Genomic DNA, 20,398 nt, shown 5'->3' on the forward strand with positions numbered 1-20,398 from the left:
TGAATGAGACAATCATACTGGGGTTAAGAATCTTGTCTAAATTTTCACAGCTAGTATCCCAGATGAGTTAAGACATGAGGCAGGACATCACAGAAAATTTCATACAAGGAGACAAAATAAGAACCCAGAAATGGAAACAGAAAGGCATAATATAACTCATCTTTTTTATGATTGAGAACACTATTGTTTCACAATTCTAAAGGCATGTTTTAAACATACAAAATCTGAACATGATTTTAAAAGCAGACAATAGAACCCCAAACTCAAGTCCCCAAACTCCATAAGATAAGATACAGGTCTTACTAAGGCCCCAGTGTTCTTACACAAGGCAAGCTGCCCAGGGTTGGCCATGAAGGATGGGGGTGCACCTCTGCAAAAATGCTGCCCAGCACTCAGGGAGGGGGAAGACACTGTCCACAGAAATACCTGGCTGCTGAGCATCCATCCTGGTCAGTGCCCTGTGACCTCCTGAAAAGAAAAGATAACAGAGCCTTTCTCAGAAGATGAGAATGGAAAAGATAACTGATAGTTTCTGGAACCTACTGTGTGTGAGGCATTTTGCACTTTACCTGCATGGTCTTTAGATGCCTTGAAAACCTTATGAAACTCTACTTGACAGCTGAAAGACCCAAGAGGCACAGATTTGCTCAAGTACCTTGACAATAGAGCAGTAACTGAACCCAATTCTGAGTTCAAAGCCTCTGCACTTTCCACTTTTCATATTGCCTTGCATCCTCTTCTGTGCCATGCTGCCTCTCCAGAATGGACTGCAGAGCCATGAGCAGATCTCAGTGATCAGAGACCCACTGTCAGCCCAGCAAGGTGGCAGGGTGCATTAGCTTGGTGGAGGTGGGGGTCTGGCCAGTTAACTACTGGGCCTTCCACCACGGCATAGGATGAAAATATCAATGCATTCCAGGGTCCTTTCTGAGATAATGTCTGCCAGAGTCTCACCTGAACCAATCAAGATGGTTTGGACATTCCCAACGAACCTGCATATGGCCCTGTGAGGATGAATGCTCTACCAGCTCCCTATCCTTATTAGTAGGGCAAGAGTCAAACTCCGAGGGTACCAGAATCAGGGTAGAGAAGTCCAGGGTTGGGTCTCTGGAGTCAAGTAGCCTGTATTTGAATCCTGGCTCCATCATTTAGTCCTGTGTGACCTTGGGCAAGTTACCTAACATCCCTATGCTTTGCCTGCGATTCTTCAACTTCCAAATGAAGCTCACATTAATGGTACTTACCACCCAGGATGGTTTTGAGGATTAAATGAGAAATGTCTATAAAGCCTGGCATGAGATGAGCACTCCACAGGAGTTCACTGCTGTTATTCCTATCATTATTCCTCCAAGTAAATAATAGCAGGGTTAAAACAGGGAGGGGGTTGACACTCTTCACAGAGATACCTCTGATTGGAGTTCTCTGATCCTCCTTTGTTAAGACTCAGAGGAACCTCCATCCAGGCCATGTAACAGGTGACTCCCAACAGGTTCCGACTCTCTAGCCACCAACAGTGGGTATAAGACTGTAGAAATCTGCTTGAGCAGTTGGAAACCTCAGAGTGCTTGAGAAATTCAAAGTCTCTGGAGTAAGAAGGACATGATTTAAGAAACCCCAGATAATGTAGTCCAAATCATCAGTATTCACAGACTCATTCCCTACTCAAGCTAGGGGTGCTTAGAATGATAGATGTTGGACTTTCCCATAAGATCCAGTTCTCATATTTGTAGATGGGGAATCAAACCTCTGGGGAAAAGGAGAGCAGCGCAGCAATTAATCCCCACAGTCAATTCAGTGGCTTGTTGCTTTAGGAGACCCTGAGGTAAGGCCTATCCACATAGCCCTCTATACCCAGGCTTCGGATCATGAAGCCAAGGTTCAAGTCTTCTCCATATGACTGTTAACAATTTCTATCTCCTCTGTAAGTCTTAGTTTCCTCATCAGAAAAGTAGATAGAATACTACCAACCTCATGAGGTATTTTGAAAAGATTAAAGGAGCTAATATGTAAGGCAACCAGTCCAGTTTCTAGCATGGAAATCAGTAATTGTTAATTCCATTTTCATTCACTTTCTCTGATTTGGCACTGAATCTGTGGCATAGATAGGAAACAGACAGTCTTAAGAAAATCAGAGTTCTTTATGGTTTGCTGGGTACTTCTAAGATGATTTAACTCTGAATGAGCATTCTCTTTCATGCCTCTGACCTAGAACACCAAGCTCAGAGTTATCAAACAAAAGCCTAAGAGTGAATTACAATGCAGGGGTTGGGGAGGTGGGGGTGTGGTGTTGAAGCCATGGGGTGCTGGAGCTGAGCAGAGATAACCAGAGAGTTAGCAAGTGGTCTGAAGGAAGGTCGGTTGCCCTGATACCTCCCAAGTAATGTTGAAATCATCAGAAGACTAAGATGAGGCAGCGATCATCCTGAGTAAGGGATTGAAGAGTCGATGATTTCTAGCCAACAGCACGGTAAAAAGGAAGTCGAGCTTTGTAAGATGTGGTGGAATCATCCTGTTTCTGGGAGGACCATAGACTGTGTCCGTGAGGTTTCTGATACTATTATGTTATTATTGGTATTAGTGTATGCCAACCATGGGTGACTGTCAACCTGCCTTTTTCTGCTATGTGCATTTTTCTATAATTATTTCCATTTTGTTCTTTCTTGATATTCAGATAAACATTTTGAAAATGTCAACCTGTCTAGTGGTGCTAAGTGAAAACTACAAAAGGGACTTTGATTGGTTTGGGGGCCAGGTTGTGGAAGCCAGACATGGTGGGGATGGGGAAACCTGTACACTCACAAGCGGAAGGTGAGACACAGAGGGACAAAATAAAGCTGTTGGGACATCCCTTGCTCCTCAACTTTGGGGCTTTTCTGTCTTCTAGGGTCTATGTTTCAGACACACACTCATTCAACACCTATTTGCTTAGAGCAGGGGTTCTCAAACTTTTTAAACAGGGGGCCAGTTCACTGTCCCTCAGACCTTTGGAGGGCCAGACTATAGTTTAAAAAAAACTATGAACAAATTCCTATGCACACTGCACATATCTTATTTTGAAGTAAAAAAACAAAACGGCAAAAACACCCGCATGTGGCCCGCGGGCCGTAGTTTGAGGACGCCTGGCTTAGAGTCTCCCAGGTGCCAGGCAAGGTGCCAGGATATGACAGTGAGAAAATTGGATAGGGTCTTTTTTCCAGTGGAATTTTAGATCTAGAGCCAAAGACAGTCAATAATAGACTAAACTTACATTACATACTATGATAAACTCCATGAAGAGTAATGTACGGAGCTGTAGAAATATGTGCCGGGACCTGACCTAGCCTATAGAGGAAAATGGGAGGAGGAAGACAGGGAGGACTCTCCTGAGGAAGTGGCATTTCATCTGAAAAAAATAACAGAATAAGTTGATTTCATAAGAGAAAAGCCAAGTAACGGGAAAGGCTGGAACGACTGGAATGACCGGTTGCTATGATGTGCACTGTGGCTGGCCAACCGGCCTCATGGGGGCGGGGCCAGCCTGCCAACCTCCTGCGGCCCTCCTCCCCGCCCCCACCAGCCCAGCCCTGATCAGCACCCCCCCACCCTGATTGGGGACGGGGCTGAACTGCGAACCTTCTGCACTCCTTCCCCCCTGGCCAGCCAGCCCCAATCGGCCATGATTGGGGCAGGACGGCCAGACCCCTCCCATGCACGAATTCATGCACCGGGCCTCTAGTTTTGTATAATGCACAAAAGTTTTTATTTTTTTCTGAGAAAATACTCAACAAAGTCAGTTTGAAATAATGACTTGTGTTTGTGGTTCCAAACACAATATCTTAGAAGTGTTTGCTGCAAGTTTAGGCAAGGCCAGTAGCCTCAGAGGCTCTTGAACATGTAAGATCTGAAAGTGACCATGACCTGTGCCCACAAGCTCTTGTTTAAAGCATTCTGGGGTGTTTGTTGGATAATTATCAGTGTTGTTCAGCTCATGATATTCAATTTGACTCAATAAACATTTATTGGGCACCCTGCTCTCCTCATAGGTATAAGAGCTCTCCTAATAATAACTATAATAATCATGATAACAACAATAATAGCAACTATCTTTAATTGAGAACTCACCATATGTTAGTTACTGTGCTAAGCAAGCATTTTACATGGATTATTTCATTTAATCCTCAGAACAACCCTATGAAGTCATATGTATTAAGATTCCCATGAAGAAAGTGAGTCTTGAAGAGATTAAGAGACTTGTCTGTGGCCACAAACTTAGTAAGGATAGGTCTTGCTTATTGGGCCAGGATTTGGATCCAGGGCCTAACATTACAATACACTGTCTTCATTTCACATTAGTATGTCATATTTGAGATGAAGAAATTGTACTTCAGAATCATTTCAAGGCCTGTGTATTTTCCCTGAAAATAATATCTATGCTTTGTCAAGCATTTCCTATATGACTAGCATGTTGCCTAAAACCTTCTAACTCAGAGGTGCTCAACAGAGTGGATTATTTTTTAAGCTCAAGTGGACCTGATACTCAGGGAGGGTCAAAAACTTCTGCCCCAATTCTTACAACACCTTCAGAAGATATGTTTCAATATCCCCATTTTACAGGTAAGAAAACTGAGACTCAAGGAGGTGAACTGTCTTGCCTGAAGTCACAGCAAAGATGAGGCAAAGTCAGGATCGAAGCCCTGGTCTGAGTCCAAAGCCCCCATTACTTTAGGCCTCCAAGCTGTCACATTCATGACCAGCTGGCACTCCCTCTAATTCTAGGTGATGTACACTGGCCTCTGAGCCTGTGTTCAATATACAACTTCTCCCTTTCCTGCTTTCTTCCTCTCTGCTGCTCCTTTCTCCCCCTGCCCAATGCCCCACAACCAGACTTAGCCAGACTTCATGATCAGGGGACCACATGGGTTGATGCCTCAGCTTTGGGTTGATAGCATGCAGCTCAGAGTAATGCCCACCATGGACCTCCCAATAGTTCCAGATCCTCCTAACCAGGTATCAACATGTCTTCCTTAAACTTACCCAAGAAGACAGTGGTCCTGAGATTATTGCACAAGTTACTTTTCTGGGCAAAATTCTTTAAAATAAATTTTAAAAAATTAAAAGCAAATACTTGAAAAGTCAAATTAAATATCACAGGGGGGAAAAACACACAAAATCATGAAAAAATGTGGTCAATCATTAGCAGAGAGGTTGAAAAGACACGCTCCAATTGCTTTAAAAATGCACAGAACCCAGGTCTCCTTAAAATAGTTTTGCAAAGTACATTGAGAATTCCGTGCAGTAATATGAAACACAAGTCCCCGCTGCTGCCACTGAACATGCTTCAGCTGGCTGAACTGAAGGAGCTTGACATTAACCCAAGGCTCTGCAAAACACAACAGGAAAGCACAATGGAGTTGCAGTTGCAAAGCTGCCCCAGATGTGTACATTTTCTGCTCCATTAAAATAACTTGGATGAGAGGCAAAGCACATTTGGTCCACAGAAAGAAGGAGTTAGGGGAGGGCCAGGGAGAGGACAGTCAGCCTCACCATAGTCCTCCCACTCCCCAGTTTTGCCTCCCCTCTAAACCTTCCTTCACATGGCTCCTAGTCTGTCTAAATGCAAATATGGGATGTGAGGATGATCTGGCTTTGACATCTGTCAGCAGGGTTGATTTGCCTGATCTGGCTGGCTAGGCGAGCTTCCCCTTCCTCCTTCACCCATGTGCATCTCTCCTGAAGCTGTGCACTCTGTCGAAGTGGGCGACCTTCCCCCCAGAGGAGAGGACCACGCCGATCTTCAGTCAAGGGTATATGAGTAGTTGCACTTCCCTGCTAGAACCTCCAAACAAGCTCTCAAATATCACCCCAAACCTTCCAGGACTCCCCAGAGCTAAACTGCTTTGCCATAAGTCTCAGTTTTCTTGACTCTGTCATGGGATTGAGACCTATTTCAAGGATTCGGTGTGAAATTAATTGAGATCGTATATACTTGGTGCCTGGCATGCAAGGTTTATAGTATGCTTTGGAGGAAAAGTAGTTACCACAGTTATCATCACTGAATCCAGGTCATATGAGGAGAGATAGGTGAAGGAGGTGAAAATGTCTGGGAAGAAAACAGACAAGATCTTAAGGAGAGAGCCTGGTCAAGGGCACATACCTTTCTTGCAGGTTCAATCCCTGCCCCAGTCAGGGTGTGAGCAGGGGGCAACCAATTGATGTGTCTCTCTCACGTTGATGTTTCTCTCTCTCTCTCTCTCTCTCTCTCTCTCTCTCTCTCTCTCTCTCTCTCTCTCTCTCTCTCCCTGGTCCCTTCCATTCTCTCTAAAAAGCAAAGGGAAAATATATTCTCACTCCTCTGGTAAAGATTAAAAAAAAAAGATCCTGCCGAAACCGGTTTGGCTCAGTGGATAGAGCGTCGGCCTGCGGACTGAAAGGTCCCAGGTTCGATTCCGGTCAAGGGCATGTACCTTGGTTGCTGGCACATCCCCAGTAGGGGTTGTGCAGGAGGCAGCTGATCGATGTTTCTCTATCATAGATGTTTCTAGCTCTCTATCCCTCTCTCTTCCTCTCTGTGAAAAATCAATAAAATATATTTTTTAAAAAAAAGATCCTAAGGAGAGAGGATCCCAAGTTTTCCCATATCTGAAGGGCTGACAAGAGACTGTTTGTGGTGAACCTAGTCTGGCAGCTACAAGAGATAAGATTCCACCTCAGTGTAAGTAAGAAAGGCCCTTCCAACAGTCAATCAGTAGTTTCCCAAAGTTAAGGGGTGGCAGTAAACTTCCTGACATTAGAACTCTATCAGAGGAACCTGGATGACCATTTGGCAGGGGTATTGAAGAGAGGATTCAACTACAATTTGGTTGCAATTGACATTTTTAACCACCTCTGAAATCTGTTCTTTTGAACTGTCTTTACTTGCCAATCATGAATCACCAACATCTTGAGTTTCTGGTACGTGTAAAGCCTGGGGCTGTGGGCTCCAGATCAAAGAGGTACTCTGATGGTTTTCACTAAGGCAGAGGAAGAACTTAGTAGGTTCTTCTCGAAGCTATGTTATGGTAAAAGACTGACTGTGAGAGTCGCCCAGGGAACAGAAACTCTTTTGGTTGCTCTGAGGCTGCCCACGGGTGTTTCTTGGAGTATCCTGTACCTGTCGGTCCTCCTCTAGAATCCATTCTACGCACCTACATGCAAACCATATTTGCGTCTGTGTTTACTCTGTTGGCATTCGTTTCATTGTTTGTTCTTTCCTTTCTGGGTTCTTGGGAAATGGAACTGCCTCCTTGTGAGCATTATTTACACTGACTCGGGTGGGGAATTTGTTTGAACTTGAGGGTGCAGTGGTATTTATTACGTTCATGAATGTGCCTGTTTTACAAGGAGTGGAATCAGTGTTCTGTCCTGTGGTCACTGGGAGTGGGAAAGATAGAGCTGGGATTACACTCCAACTCCGAAATGGACAGAGTTTCAGAAGAACCCATGCAAAAGGTTTCCTATTTGTGTTCTCTGTGTCTTTGTATAATGTATTCGTTCTATAAGCATTTACTTCCCAGCCCTGTGCGAGGAACCTGGGATGTGGAAGGTACTCAGCCTTTTTGTTACCTCTCACATAGCTCGTTCTAATGAGGGAAGATAAAAGGTTCTGGGACAAGATAGTAGAAAAAGACCACCTGTGCTTGAGGAGAGGCAGTGGTTAAAGAAGGCTTCACAGCGAAGATGGCATTTGAGCTGGTCTGCAGGGGATGCTGAGGTCATGGTGCACTCCAGGAGGAAATACTTCCCAGGATGCGGGCAGAGCAAGCACAAAGGCTTGGGACCTCATAAAACATGCTAACTTGGGAAATGTCCAATAGTTTAAGGTGTCTGGGGTACATTGTGTTCAGCAAGGTGGTAGGAGATGAGACCGGTAACATATTTAGGGGTCACCCTCATTTAGATGGGATAGGCGGTTGGGCATGGTGCTACTTGAAATTACTTTGGCAAACATAGTTTGGAGCTTCATGGACTTTCATTAAATATGGCCAACTCTGCATGATCCATCTCGTGAATTGTCAGAAGTCCTGCTACACATTACTTCCCCTTGATGACCATAGGAGTATATTATTAAAATAAAAACTCACTTAAGATCAGTCCAAAGAAATAATAATTATGAAGATAAATCTGCTGGAACAATAGAGTGACCCTCTTCTTACCACAAGTGTGTGGGGCAACATAGGGCCAACATCTGCATCAGGACAACTCATGAGCGTGTCTGACTGGCACCACACACACACCAGGGCTTAGTTAAAGGAGCTTGACCTGTACATTTGGATCCGGGAGGTGTGTGTTGGTGGGGTTCATCTGTATAATGTATTTCCTAAATCACAGTAAGGTAGTTTGGGGTTTTGGTTTTTCTACTTCATCATTAGTATATTTGATCTTAAATGTGAGCACAGTGCTTTTAACCTTTTGCACTGGGATGTCGAGTGTGACTCGACACGGTTAGCATTAGAATAAAGGAATCGAGAAAAAAGCAAACGAGTGCAAAGGGTTTAAAAGAGTAATATTTAATGTTTTCTGATTATAAAGTCATACCTGCTTACTCTGGAAAATCAATACAAGTATAAAACACCAAAGAAAGTAAAGCCACCCCCCACTATTAAGAAACAACGTTTTGGTGCATTTATTTTTATAGGTTGAGTTTATTAAGATGAATTTAAAAATATATATATATAACACTTAATTGAGGCTGCCATTGCCATTAAACATTCCTCTTTGAGAACATTTTCCTCACTATAACATAAGTACTTGATACTCCCTGACCAGATTATAAGGGTTTTGAGGCCAGGAAAGTTGTATTATTCATATAGTGACCTAATTTTGGCAAGTTCTGATAGATACAATGTCTAACTTGAGTTCTATTTATTATTATTCACCCAAAATTCAGTGAGTCCCTACCAAGTGCCAGGTCTGAGCTGGGCACTAATTACGTCTGGGGTGATAAGTAGCCATATGTGATACAAAATCCACCCTCACAGAGGCGTCAGTGAGAGGGTGCTGACCTGTCCCCCTTTGATGTGAGATGGGGTTCCTGTGAATGTGGAGCCCAGTCGCCCTCTTTCAGCTGGTGTCCATGGCCTGACTGGGAAGACCAAAACCCTCCAAGATCTCTTAGGCCTGTGATAGTAGGGACAGACCAAGGACTGCTATTCCAGAGTCCCATTCCTGAACTTTTCAAGGTGCTCCAGAAATGCCAGCCAGCCCTGGTCTCGCCTTCCTCAGAACACCCCTGCATTTCCCACTTCATGCCAACTGGTCCCGCCCAGTTCCGAGAGGGGTGCTCCAATGGAGGGAGACTACAGCGGCACCCCCGCGGCCCTGGCTGAGAGCAGCCCACAAGAAACCTTAGCCTACACCAGCCAGCTGGTCCAACTGGAAATCCCAGATAAGCCCCAGTACTGGTCAGAACTAGTTTGACAGCTCTGGGGGAACTTTTCCGGCGGACTGACCCTCCCCACAGCAGGAGCTGGCAGTTTTGCAAAAAAAAAGAAAGAAAAAAAAAGTGAACTATAGGGGCTGAGAGGAGTGGCTAAAATTATTTGAAACACTAAAATTCTGCTCCATTGCAAGTGCAAGTTTACAGTTAGGGATCCAAACAAGATTGCCCGCGCCGCCCCGCCCCCCCCCCCCAACTCCTGCGCGCGCCACATTCATTCTCTCGCAGTCTCGCCTCTCCTTTGCAATGCCGATTTTTGTTGTAATGCAATTTGTTTTGCAGTGCGATTGTTGAAGCCATATAATCCTTCCCAAGCGCGACTTTTAGTTAATGCATTATTTTCTGCAATGCTATTATTATTATCATCATTATTATTGCAATTCAATCTCTGCCCTTTCCCCTCCCTACTGGAAACGCACTCCGGCTGTGATTGCTCGGGTCTGACTTTGCGAGTGGCAGTGCGCTTCCAAACCCCCTCGTCAGCCCCCCGCCCCCCTTTCCCCTCCCTCTCTTTTCCGCGCCCAGGCCAGAGCAGCCGATTGGCAGAGCGGAGCTTTCAGGAACAATAACAGTGGGGGGACCCCCGGCCCGGGGAGCCGCCCCCGCCCCCGGCCCGGCTGCGCGGCTCGCGCCCCCCGCCGGGTCCCCACCTCCGTGCTGCCGGGCCCGCCCCCGCGCCCACCATGTACGCCTTTGTGCGGTTCCTGGAGGACAACGTCTGCTACGCGCTGCCCGTGTCGTGCGTGCGCGACTTCAGCCCCCGCTCGCGTCTGGATTTTGACAACCAGAAGGTGTACGCGGTGTACCGGGGCCCGGAGGAGCTGGGCGCCGGGCCTGAGAGCCCCCCGCGCGCCCCTCGCGACTGGGGTGCGCTGCTGCTGCACAAGGCCCAGATCCTGGCGCTGGCAGGTGAGCGAACGGGCAGGGGGGACGGTGGGACCCGGGCGGGGGCTGGGACGGGGAGCCGGACGGGGAGGGGGCCGGGCGCCGGAAGGTCGGGGTGAGCCGCTGCTCGCTCAAGCCTCCTCCTCCCGACCCTTAGACTTTCCTTTGGGGGACAGGGTGTCTCTAAAAGGCCAGACCAGTTAAAAAATACCGGATGGTCCCCTTTGTCTTCCCCGCCTCCCGACACTCCCGCGCTGTCAGTCTGTCTTCATCTCTTGGTGTCTGTCCTCCTTTCTGTTTCTATTCTGCTGGCTCTTCACTTTCCCTTTCTCTCCCTGCCAGTCTGTGCTGTTCATTTCTGTCTCTCACCTTCTCTTTACCTCTCACCCTGTTCCTTCTCTCTGCTCCTCGGTCTCCTTAAGTTTTCTAGATCCCTGTCTCACTCCCCTTAAGGCCCTTGCTACCTCCTGGGAACGAGGAAGCAAGGTGGATATTGTCAGACTCTTCCAGGTGGGAGTCCCTCTTCACCGGGGGAAGCTATGACACCCTTGTCCAGTCCAGGCCATCATTGGACGGGATGAGGAGACCTTGATCACTGGGCACCACTCTCCTGGGCCTCTCCCTGTCCAGGTGGTGGAGGTAAGAAGGTAGTGGCCCTCAGCATCCCTCAGCCTCCACACCCCTTTTGAATCTCCAGGAAGGCTCCCTGGTGAGAGCCCAGGGCCAGGAAAGCATTTCTAGGTCAGGATAAGATGTGGGCCTCCCATTCCTACTTCCCCAGGATCCTGCAACATAGACAAGGCAGGTGGCTTCATTCCCATTGGACAGATGAGGATACTGAGACTCGGTAGTGATAGCACAAGAAACTGCGACTTCCGCCTCCTACCCCAAGTTCTTTCTGCCATGCTAAGCACCTTTCCCTTTGTGAAGAGAAGGCAGCGGACACTCATCCCCAGCTAGCTGTTAGAGGCTTGGGCATAGACAGGAGATGAAAAGGGAAGGATCACTTCTGTTTTGGGGCCCAGCCTTTTAGCTGTTGCTGGTAAGGAGTGTGTACCTTTGAGTGGGCAGAGAACGTTAGCCACTCTCCATTTGGAAGGGAAAACCAGAAGTTAGGAACTAAATGAAGATATTGCTAGTATTTTGTAGGTTTGAGACCTTTCCTATATTTTCCAACTTCCTTTGCCTTCTCTCATTTAGCCTAACAGATGAATCCAGTGTACATCATATTTAAATTTGGTGGATAAGGAAACAGAGAAGAGACTTGCCCAGGGTCCCAAGGCCAATTAGCAGTAGATTCTAGCTCTGGCTCCTGTGTGGTTCCCTTCCCACCAGCTCCTGTTGCCTCTGGGAAGGAGGTTTGCAGGCGTCGAGGAGGGGAGCAAAACTGGAAACTAATTGGTCAGGGCCCTTTTGGCAGACTGTATCCTCACCCATCTCCCGGACAAATCTGGGGCACAGGGCTGTAGATCCACTCAACACCTGGGATACCTGAGGCCAGAAAAGCTGAATGAGGGGAAGTGTGTAGAAAAGCGAAACCTTTGTGGCCGATTAAGTTTTATTTTGTCTGTTTACTTGCTTTTAATTACCTGAGGGAAGGGATTAGGAGCTAATTCCCCAAGAGTGTAGACCTGAGGAAGTTGTAACTAGGTTGTAACCTTAGCTTGCCTTTGGCTAAAAGCAAAGAAAGCTTGCTTCTCTGTGGCTGCCTTAGACTCCGAGGTCTGGAAGGGCCTGGGGACAGGGCAAGTGATGTGGGTCAGGGGTCAGGAGTATGTGTGCGAGTTAGTAAGTAAGAGCTGCTTTCCTCAGTTAGAGTGCTCATTCATTCATTTATTCATTCAGCAAACACTAACTCTGCGCTTGGCTCTTTAGGCACTGCTCAGAGGCGGCTTAGGCCACTGAGTCTGATTTTAAAAATCAGTGGAAGTCTGCATAAGTAAGACACGTGTAGTTATTGGTCTGAGGACCATAAATCATGAATCTATAGACAATTCATCCTCCAAGTTGGAACGCTGATAAATCTCTGGGGTTATTAAAAAATATCTAGGCAACACCTGGAAATTGGCAGAATAGATCCAGAGGAGAGGCAGGGCGCCAGTTTGAGCAAAGTGAGTTTGCAAAGGACTTTCCTGACTCTCTTCGGGGTTTTTTCTTAGGAGGAGAAAAGAAAAAAGAAAGAAAACAACAACTTGAGGTTGGTGGACACATCTTGAATTCCACTCAACTGGTTAATTTTTAAATTGGAGCCCACTGCCCTGGCTACAGGCCTGAGGGGAAGGGCCATGGTGGGTTTGGGAATTCATTTATGCAGGAAAAACTCTCCTGTGTGCCTTGAAACCCCCAATTGACTTGACTGTGGTGGCTCTGAGAGCTGCTTGCAGTGACATCATCTTAAAGAGCTCGCCTTCTGCATCTCCCAGATGTAAGTACCACCGTGTTGTGGCACCAAATGTGAGGAGGTGAGCCCTCGGGGGGAGGCGGGGGAAGCAGAACCACCTTATGTTTGTGAATTAGCCATGAGTGACTGAACCCTGTCTGGCACTGCAGCATGGTTTCAGAGGCAGTTTGGGGGCCAGTGTATGGATTTTGGTGAGAAGTGTGTTACTTGACTGAATATTGGCCTAGGCCAACCCAGAGCCACCTGCAAGTGTACCTCTTTCTCCAGGAAATGTCAAAGCCAATGCCATGGAGCTCTGCATTTTCCCCTGCTCATGGTCTTTTAACGCTGTGGTTTTAGTGTGTGTCAGACCCTAGGGCCTAGCCCTTTTCTTGCCAAACTGTGATTTCAGTTCAAGGGGAAAAAACAAATCCACCCTTTTTGACAGTCTTGCCATGTGCCTGCGCAGTATCTGAGGATTCTCCCTGTGACTCTGATGGTAGAGATCACTATTATTATTTCCATTTTATAGATGAGGACGCTGAGGCTCAGAGACCTGCCTTCAGTGTACAGTTAATCAATGACGAAGCCAGACTTGGAGCCCAGGTCTCCCAGTGCCAGGCCCCCACTTAGCCTTCTCCCTTGTAAAGAAGTTGATGTCCCTGTTAGCCACACAGCAGCTGGAGAAGAGTGAAAGGCAGTGGAAGAACTGTTCATGAAGCAGACAGTTCAAGACAAGTTTCGAGCCAGAGGACAGTTTTAGTTTGGTTTTCAAGTCCATTCTGATCTTCTTCTTCTTCTCCTACCAGCCTCCATCCTGCAGAGCCTACACGCCTGGCCCTCCCCGCTTCAGTTGTCATTTTCCCGAGGAAATCTCAAAGGAGCTTGCCTTCTCCATGGGGAGTCAACGTAACCCAAGACTTGGCTTACCTTTGGACTGTGGTTTTTCCTGACTCACTCTTATTTATCTGCCAAACAAGTTGTGAAAGTGAGAGCTACCCATTTGGAGAGCTTACTGTTATCTAGCTGCAGTCCAGCCTGCTACTGGGGGCTCATGGTGTTGAATTTTGTGTTCTTTACAGAGCCAAAACTGGTTTCTCTAGACTCAGAACCTTTGTATGTGGGTGTTTTTTTTTGTTTTTTGTTAATCCTCACCCATGGGATATTTTTTTCCATTGATTCTTAGAGAGAGTGGAAGGGATGGGGAGAGACACACAGAGAGAAACATTGATGTGAGAGAGACATATCTAATGGTTGCCTCCTGTATGTGGCCCTGGGGGCCAGGGATCAAGCCTGCAACCAAGGCACATGCCCTTGACTGGAATCGAACATGGGATCCTTCAGTCTGAGGGCCGACGCTCTAACCACTGACTAACTGGCCAGGCCTAGACTCAGAATCTTAAAATTCTATGCACCTACGCTGTGTTGTTATTATTTGAGTGTGCTAAATTCCTTTTGTGGTCAAGTGCCCCTTACTCCTTCTGTATGCCAGGCCCAGGGCTGTGATAAGCAGACGCACCAATGCACCAACACGTCTGAGTACCAGGATGAAAGGACAGAGTGACGGAAGGGAAACCAGCTAACTTTTCCTGCCCGGCTCTGTAGGGTTTCTGTCAGGGGCAGAGGGATAAAGAAGGAAGGGCATTACCCTCAGGGAGTGCGTAGTCTGAGGACCCCAGGTACATGTTACAGAGGTGAAGCCAGGCACTGGGGCCGTGTGGAGAAGGGATTTCCTTCCCAGCTCCACTCCCCCTGCCTGCACTCGGCCTGCACCAGCTTTCACTCATCTAAACCAGTGCAGCAGCCTTCAGTTGACTGCCCTGCCTCCAATCTATTTTTCTAAATTACTGTCAGAATCATCTGAAACACTGTCTTGGTCAATTCGCTGTTCCCCTTAGAACCTTCGGCAGCTCCCTGTTGCTTGCTGAGTAAACTTTCAGCTTCTTGGCCCGGCCTTCACAGTGCCCAGCCCAGCCCCACCTCACTTCTCCAGCTCTACCCACCCTTCCCGCTGCCCCTAGGTCTGCAGTATTTTCTGCCACCCTGAGAACACACCCTCAGGCATTCCTTTGAGCCAACCAGGATGGATTAATCATTGTCTGACACGGGGCCTCTGCCCACGGAGCTCACCTTCCAGTGGGGAAGGCAGACATGTGACATGGGTCTGGTGCACCGAGCTGAGGGCTGTGATGGAGGAGTGGACAAAATGCATTGCTCAGGGATGTTCCCTGAGCTACCCTCTCCCCTCCTAAGAGGCTCCCTCCTCCTCGGAGCTCTCCTTTTTCTTTGCTTGTTCCTTGCTATGGACCTTAGCACTTTGAGTCTTGGTTTGGTTAGTGGTGAATGTTGCCTGCAGTGTGCAGTTAATCAGTGACGAAGCCAGACTTGGAGCCCAGGTCTCCCAGTGCCAGGCCCCCACTTAGCAGTCTCCCTTGTAAACTAGTTGATGTCCCTGTCTGCCACACAGCAGCTGGAGAAGAGTGAAAGGCAGTGGAAGAACTGTTCATGAAGCAGACAGTTTAAGACAAGTTTTGAGCCAGAGGACAGTTTTAGTTTCTGGTTTTGATGCCCACTCTGATCTTCTTCTCCCACCAGCCTCCTACTGGGGCCTGCCTGCTTTGTCTCTGCGTCCTCATTGCCCGGCACGTAGTCCACACCAGTCAGCCCGTGTTGAAATCACAGGGACTTTGGGGAGACAGGTGCATTTTTCCTGCTTGGGGAGAGTAGGGGGCACAGGAACCTCTGTAGCAGCAACATGCTTTTCAGAACAGAAACTTGCAGTGGGATTTTGAGGTTTCATTCAACTTGGTTCATCTGGAAAAAGTCAGTATTCTTTATCACTCCCTCGACTAGAAGAATCCCCACACTTGGGGGAAAATAGCTTCCAAAGCCATGTTCTTCTTGCTTTGGTAGTTTTAGCTCATTCAGGGCTCAGGTCCCAGCTTGGCATCGTTGGTCCAAATAGATCACTTGCTCCAGAAACGCTTTGGAACGTCTACAAAGTTAGCGGGGAAGCAGGGGACGAGCCGATTTCATATGCAAAGATTGTTGCATGTCATCAGTGGGAGACTGCCAACAAAAGGATTTATTTCTTTTTTAAAAAAGCGAGTGAAAACTTTTAATTTAGGTTTTGACATATTCTACTGATGTATGTTGGAGCAAAGATTGGAACTTGCCTGCTGTCATCTGTTGCAGATTCTACTGAAATCTTAACCATTGAAGGTTTTGTCTGATGTGATTTGTCTTGTTCAGAAACCACATACTTGTTACAATGAGATGGTATGTGTTACTGAGCACTTCAGAGCTCTGGTTCACAGGAGGAAAGAGAAAATGCCTCAGGTAAGCTGGGGTCCTGCTCTCTTTTTTTTGGTGCTGTTTTATTACTTAAATCGTTTTTATTTTTAAAGACACACTGGAAAAGTGGAATTCAGATTTAGATCTTTGAATGCAAGATAAATTCCCTTCCCACTGTGCCTTCCTGCTTTGTCTTATAAGCTCCTTAGAGAGAGAAGGTGTGTGTACTTTTCATTTTAAAATGCTTATCAGGAAAACATGCATACTCTGAAGAGGTTTTTTTCTGGTTCTTTTAAGGTTTGCAGATATTGAGTTATGCTAGGTGGTCACCCTCATACCAGAGGGAAACCCGGAAGGAAGAATAGCCATTGATTTTCACCTTTACGGACTAATTTACTAAGCAGTTATTAAGTGCTCACCAGGCTCCAGGCTCAGTGCTCAGAGTTTCCACATTCTCTGTCTACATCCTTGTAGGATGAGGTTTCTTGTAATCCCTGAGAAGGGAGCTATTCAAATACTGTTTGGTGGGTGCTATAGGTGCCAGGCAGTGGGCTAAGTCTTTCCACATGGCAAGGCTTGTGGAAAAGTGTGAGCCTGCTCAGTCAAAAAGGATGGTACCTAAACCAAGGTGGATCTGATTTAGTAAGGAAGGTGAACCCATGGTAATACCGCAATCAGCGAGCAGGAATTCTTCCCAGGATCGTGTCTCACGGAATCGAAAAATGAAGCTGCGGGCAGGAGTTTATTGCAAACAAACACGGGCTCCCCGTTCAGGGAGGGGATTCAAATGGGTTGCCCCGGAAGCACTCTGCTCTTCCCCCTTGTATCTGCTAAAGGCCTGCTCTTTGTCTATCTGTGCTGCCCTCTGATTGGTTCCTAGCCTTTTTGCAACATTTTATTTTGCACTTGCAAGAAAAATATCCTTGATTCAAAACATCCTGTTTTTCTGCAAAACATTTTGTGGTTTCACCTAGCTCCATGATTCTTCTTTCTTCCATCCCTTACCCTATCTATCTAATTCTGCTTCAACTCCCTTCAGTGGGACTTGGGAACTGACTGATTGTGTTGATGTGTGCACTGATGATGTGGTGATTGGGCTCCCATCCCTCCGTGGGGAGCTCCAGAAGAGTAGTCGATTAGAAGGGGAGGGGATGAGTTTATCTGGGGACACGTTGAATCTTAGGGACCCACAGGACATCTGGGCAGAAACTGCAGGAGATCACTTGGCATGTGGGCCGAGGTTCAGCACAGCTCTGTGAAACTGGGCTAAAGATCCAATGCGGAAGCTGTTAGCCACGGACGGACGGGAGGGGTCACAGTGGGGTCACGGTGGGAGCAGAGAGAGGAGCATGCTGTCAGAACTCAGAACACCAGCTTTTAAGAGCTCAGCAAAGAAGATGGCTGGGAGGGAGCAGCCGGAGGATCGGTGATAAACAGGAGAGATGGGTATCCTGAAAATCAAATGAGGAGGGAGGCCTCTGGTTCCCGGATCTAGGCTTGCTTTTATTTATTTAACTACACAGCAACTACTTTTTCCTTGGAGTTCATTGGGGAGACATAGGATAGAACAGCTATACAGCTAAGCAAGAGAATAAGAGCTTTGCATGGAATGATATTTTGGGAGTTTTCCATGGCTGAGCTTTGCCCCAGGGGAGGAAGGATCGTTGCTGCTCTTTGGGGTCCAGAAGGTCATTTGGTCCAGAGAATGGAATTGATAGTGATTGATGGAAGTAGTGTTCTAATAGCAGAGAAAGAACGGACAAGCAGTGGAAAGGGAGTCCAGCATGATGATGAGCTCCCTGTCACCAGAGGTGGCAAGTAGGTCAGGAATATTCTGGAATAGAATCCTGCCCCATGAGAGAATTTGACTATATGACCTCTAGGTCACTTGCTTGAGTATCAAAAGGAATTGTTAGCCAAAATAAGATAGGCTTTGAAGTCAGACAGTCTGGGTTCAAATCAGGACTTTGCTACATATAAGCTGTGTGTCCTTAGGGAAATTACTTCCCTTCTCTGAGGTCCAGGTGCTCATCTGTAACATGGAGATAGTAATCACCTTGCCCACTGTGTTATTTAGCAAGGTAACCTGGAAAAGTGTCTGGCACATAGTAGATACTCATTAAACAGAGGAATCTGTTAAGGATGACATGGCTAAGAGTTCCTGAGAGAACAACCTGCCTACTTGTGGGCACCTAGGAATGATCTTTGTGAAACAGTTATCTGGCAGAACAGGCACATGTAAGGAACAGACAAGTTTAAAATTGAGCTTTTGTGTGTTTCCATTGAAGACTTACCATCTCCCCCCATGTTTTGCCCTCTGTGCCTCTATGCTGGTGCTACTTATTACCATGGCAACAGCCTAGTGAAACACATGATGGTAGCTAGAAAAAGTGATTCCCTACTTGGGAGCCAGTAGGATGAGGTCCCTAGTCTTGTCTGTGCATCAGCCCTGTGCCTACGTCAGTGAGACAGGGGGAGTGAGAGCAAGGTGGCCTGCTGAAATCTGGTTAGCATTTCCTTCTTTCCCTTTCTGCATGGCCTCAGCTGGACATTTCTTCTTCAGATGGGCCCACTTGGAGGGTTTTGATCATTTGCTCTTACCCTGTCCTGCATAGAAGATAGAGAGACCTGGAAGTCCCTGTGGCTGGCTAGCGGCCAACAGCTAGAAGGACCTGTTGAGGTTCTACCCTAGTCCTTATGTCTTGGAAAAGAAAACGGAGAAGAAATGATGGGCCACCCAGAGTTAGAGCCAGGCCTGGAACCAGCGTCTCCTGGTTCCTTTCTACTGTACCGCGGCAGGGAACTCTTCTTCTGGCTAGATACCGTCCTGGAAACTTGAAGACTTTGTCTGCCTCGGATTTTATAAAAACAAGCATCATAGGTCAGAGAATGCAGTGTGCGTGTCTTCTCTGTGGCTTGTCTGTTTTTAATGCAAACATAAGACTTCACAGGATTTTTGAACAGATGAAAAACTTCAAGCTCGCAGATAGATATTTTTAAAACAAGACCAAACCTCTATAAAACATTTTATGTTTAGCCTTTCAGAATTTCCTCCTAGCTAACAAACCCACACCAAATTAACCTCCCCGACATTGGATTCTTTTAATTATCCAGCACGATTATATGTAAAATAGGAGTCAGGACCGCACATCTTCCATTTTAACTGCACACGGCACATTCTCCGGAGCGGTCTTCACTTTTGGAGACAGACTCGCGCTAGATTTCCTGTTCACCTGCCTGTTTTCTGAAACATTATTCGCTTATTACCATGCCTCCGCCCCCTCCACCCCAGTTTAGTGGGATGTTTCTTCCTCTCAGATTGATAAAAAATACCAAGTTTTTCTACATTTTTGAGGAGCAGCTTTTACCATGTTTTGTGGCTTTGAGTAGGGAGTCTATTTGAGGTTTATGTAGAGTTTGGTGGCCTTGATCAGCCCTGTATAGCTCAGGAGTTTGGCATCAAGTCATATTGGTATAGTGCTTAGTTCAATTTGGGAATACATCACAACAATCTCCTAGAATATAGGCGAGGTCTTAGGAAAAAGGTGGGCACTTCAGAAGTTATATTGACACATATGCCTTTACTTCAGTTGAAGAAGTTACAGCAACTTGGTGATTTTTCTCTTGTTGCTATAGGATAATTAGATGATAAGGACAGGGCCTGTTGTGATGCAGATGTGATGTGACATTCTGGCTCTGCTAACTAATAGCTTTGTCTTAATAAGCCACCTCACTTTTTTGTTGTTAATCCTCACCTAAGGATATTTTTTCTTTTTTCTTTTCTTTTTTTTTTTTTAGAGAGAGTGGAAGGGAGGGGAAAAGGGAGAGAGAGAAACATTGATGTGAGAGAGACACATCAATTGATTGCTTCCTGCACGTGCCCTGACTGGGGCTGGGGATTGAGCCTGCAACTGAGGTATGCACCCTTGACTGGAATCGAACCGGCAACCGTTCTGTCCTCAGGCCGATGCTCTAACCACTAAGCAACCGGCTAGGGTGCCACCTCACTTTTTGCGCTTCAGTTTCTTCTTCGATAGAATTATTATGGGGATTCAGTAGAGTGATGTTAGTAAAAATTTGGCACAGAGCCTGGGCACATAGTAGGTGCATACTCAATATTTGTTGAATGGATGAATGTATTTAGCTGACTTCCTAGTAGCTGGAAAGGAGGAGGAGATAGTTAATACTTAAATCCTTGGTTGTTTTCTTCACCCTGGAACAAAAGAATCAGAAAGTCAGAACCAGTGAAGATTGTCTCTTTAGAGGCTACCCATTTATGTTCACAGTGAAACATTATTTGGTCTTAAGCTTGGAGCAACTGCAAAGGTTGACTAGAGAGTTTTCCTCACCCTTCTGAGTCAACTGCTAGTTTCTTGTGTGTTTCC

The 20,398-nt window shown here is 46.5% G+C and overlaps 1 protein-coding gene across 2 annotated transcripts in view; it reads left to right on the forward strand.

The window, feature by feature from the left end:
* Positions 1 to 20,398, forward strand: part of BEND5 (BEN domain containing 5) — an 800,567-nt gene that overhangs the window by 743,037 nt on the left and 37,132 nt on the right. Inside the window, exon 1 of one of the 2 annotated variants that reach the window (XM_008139334.3) lies at positions 10,136 to 10,363. The exons of the other annotated variant lie outside the window; for it this stretch is intronic. Coding sequence (XP_008137556.1) covers positions 10,138 to 10,363 — 226 coding nt within the window. The 5' untranslated portion in view covers positions 10,136 to 10,137. Of the gene's footprint in view, positions 1 to 10,135; positions 10,364 to 20,398 lie in introns of those variants that run through there. 2 annotated transcript variants of the gene reach the window in all.

This window comes from Eptesicus fuscus, chromosome 9 (genome assembly GCF_027574615.1).
Source record: "Eptesicus fuscus isolate TK198812 chromosome 9, DD_ASM_mEF_20220401, whole genome shotgun sequence".
Classification (NCBI taxonomy): Eukaryota; Metazoa; Chordata; class Mammalia; order Chiroptera; family Vespertilionidae; genus Eptesicus; species Eptesicus fuscus.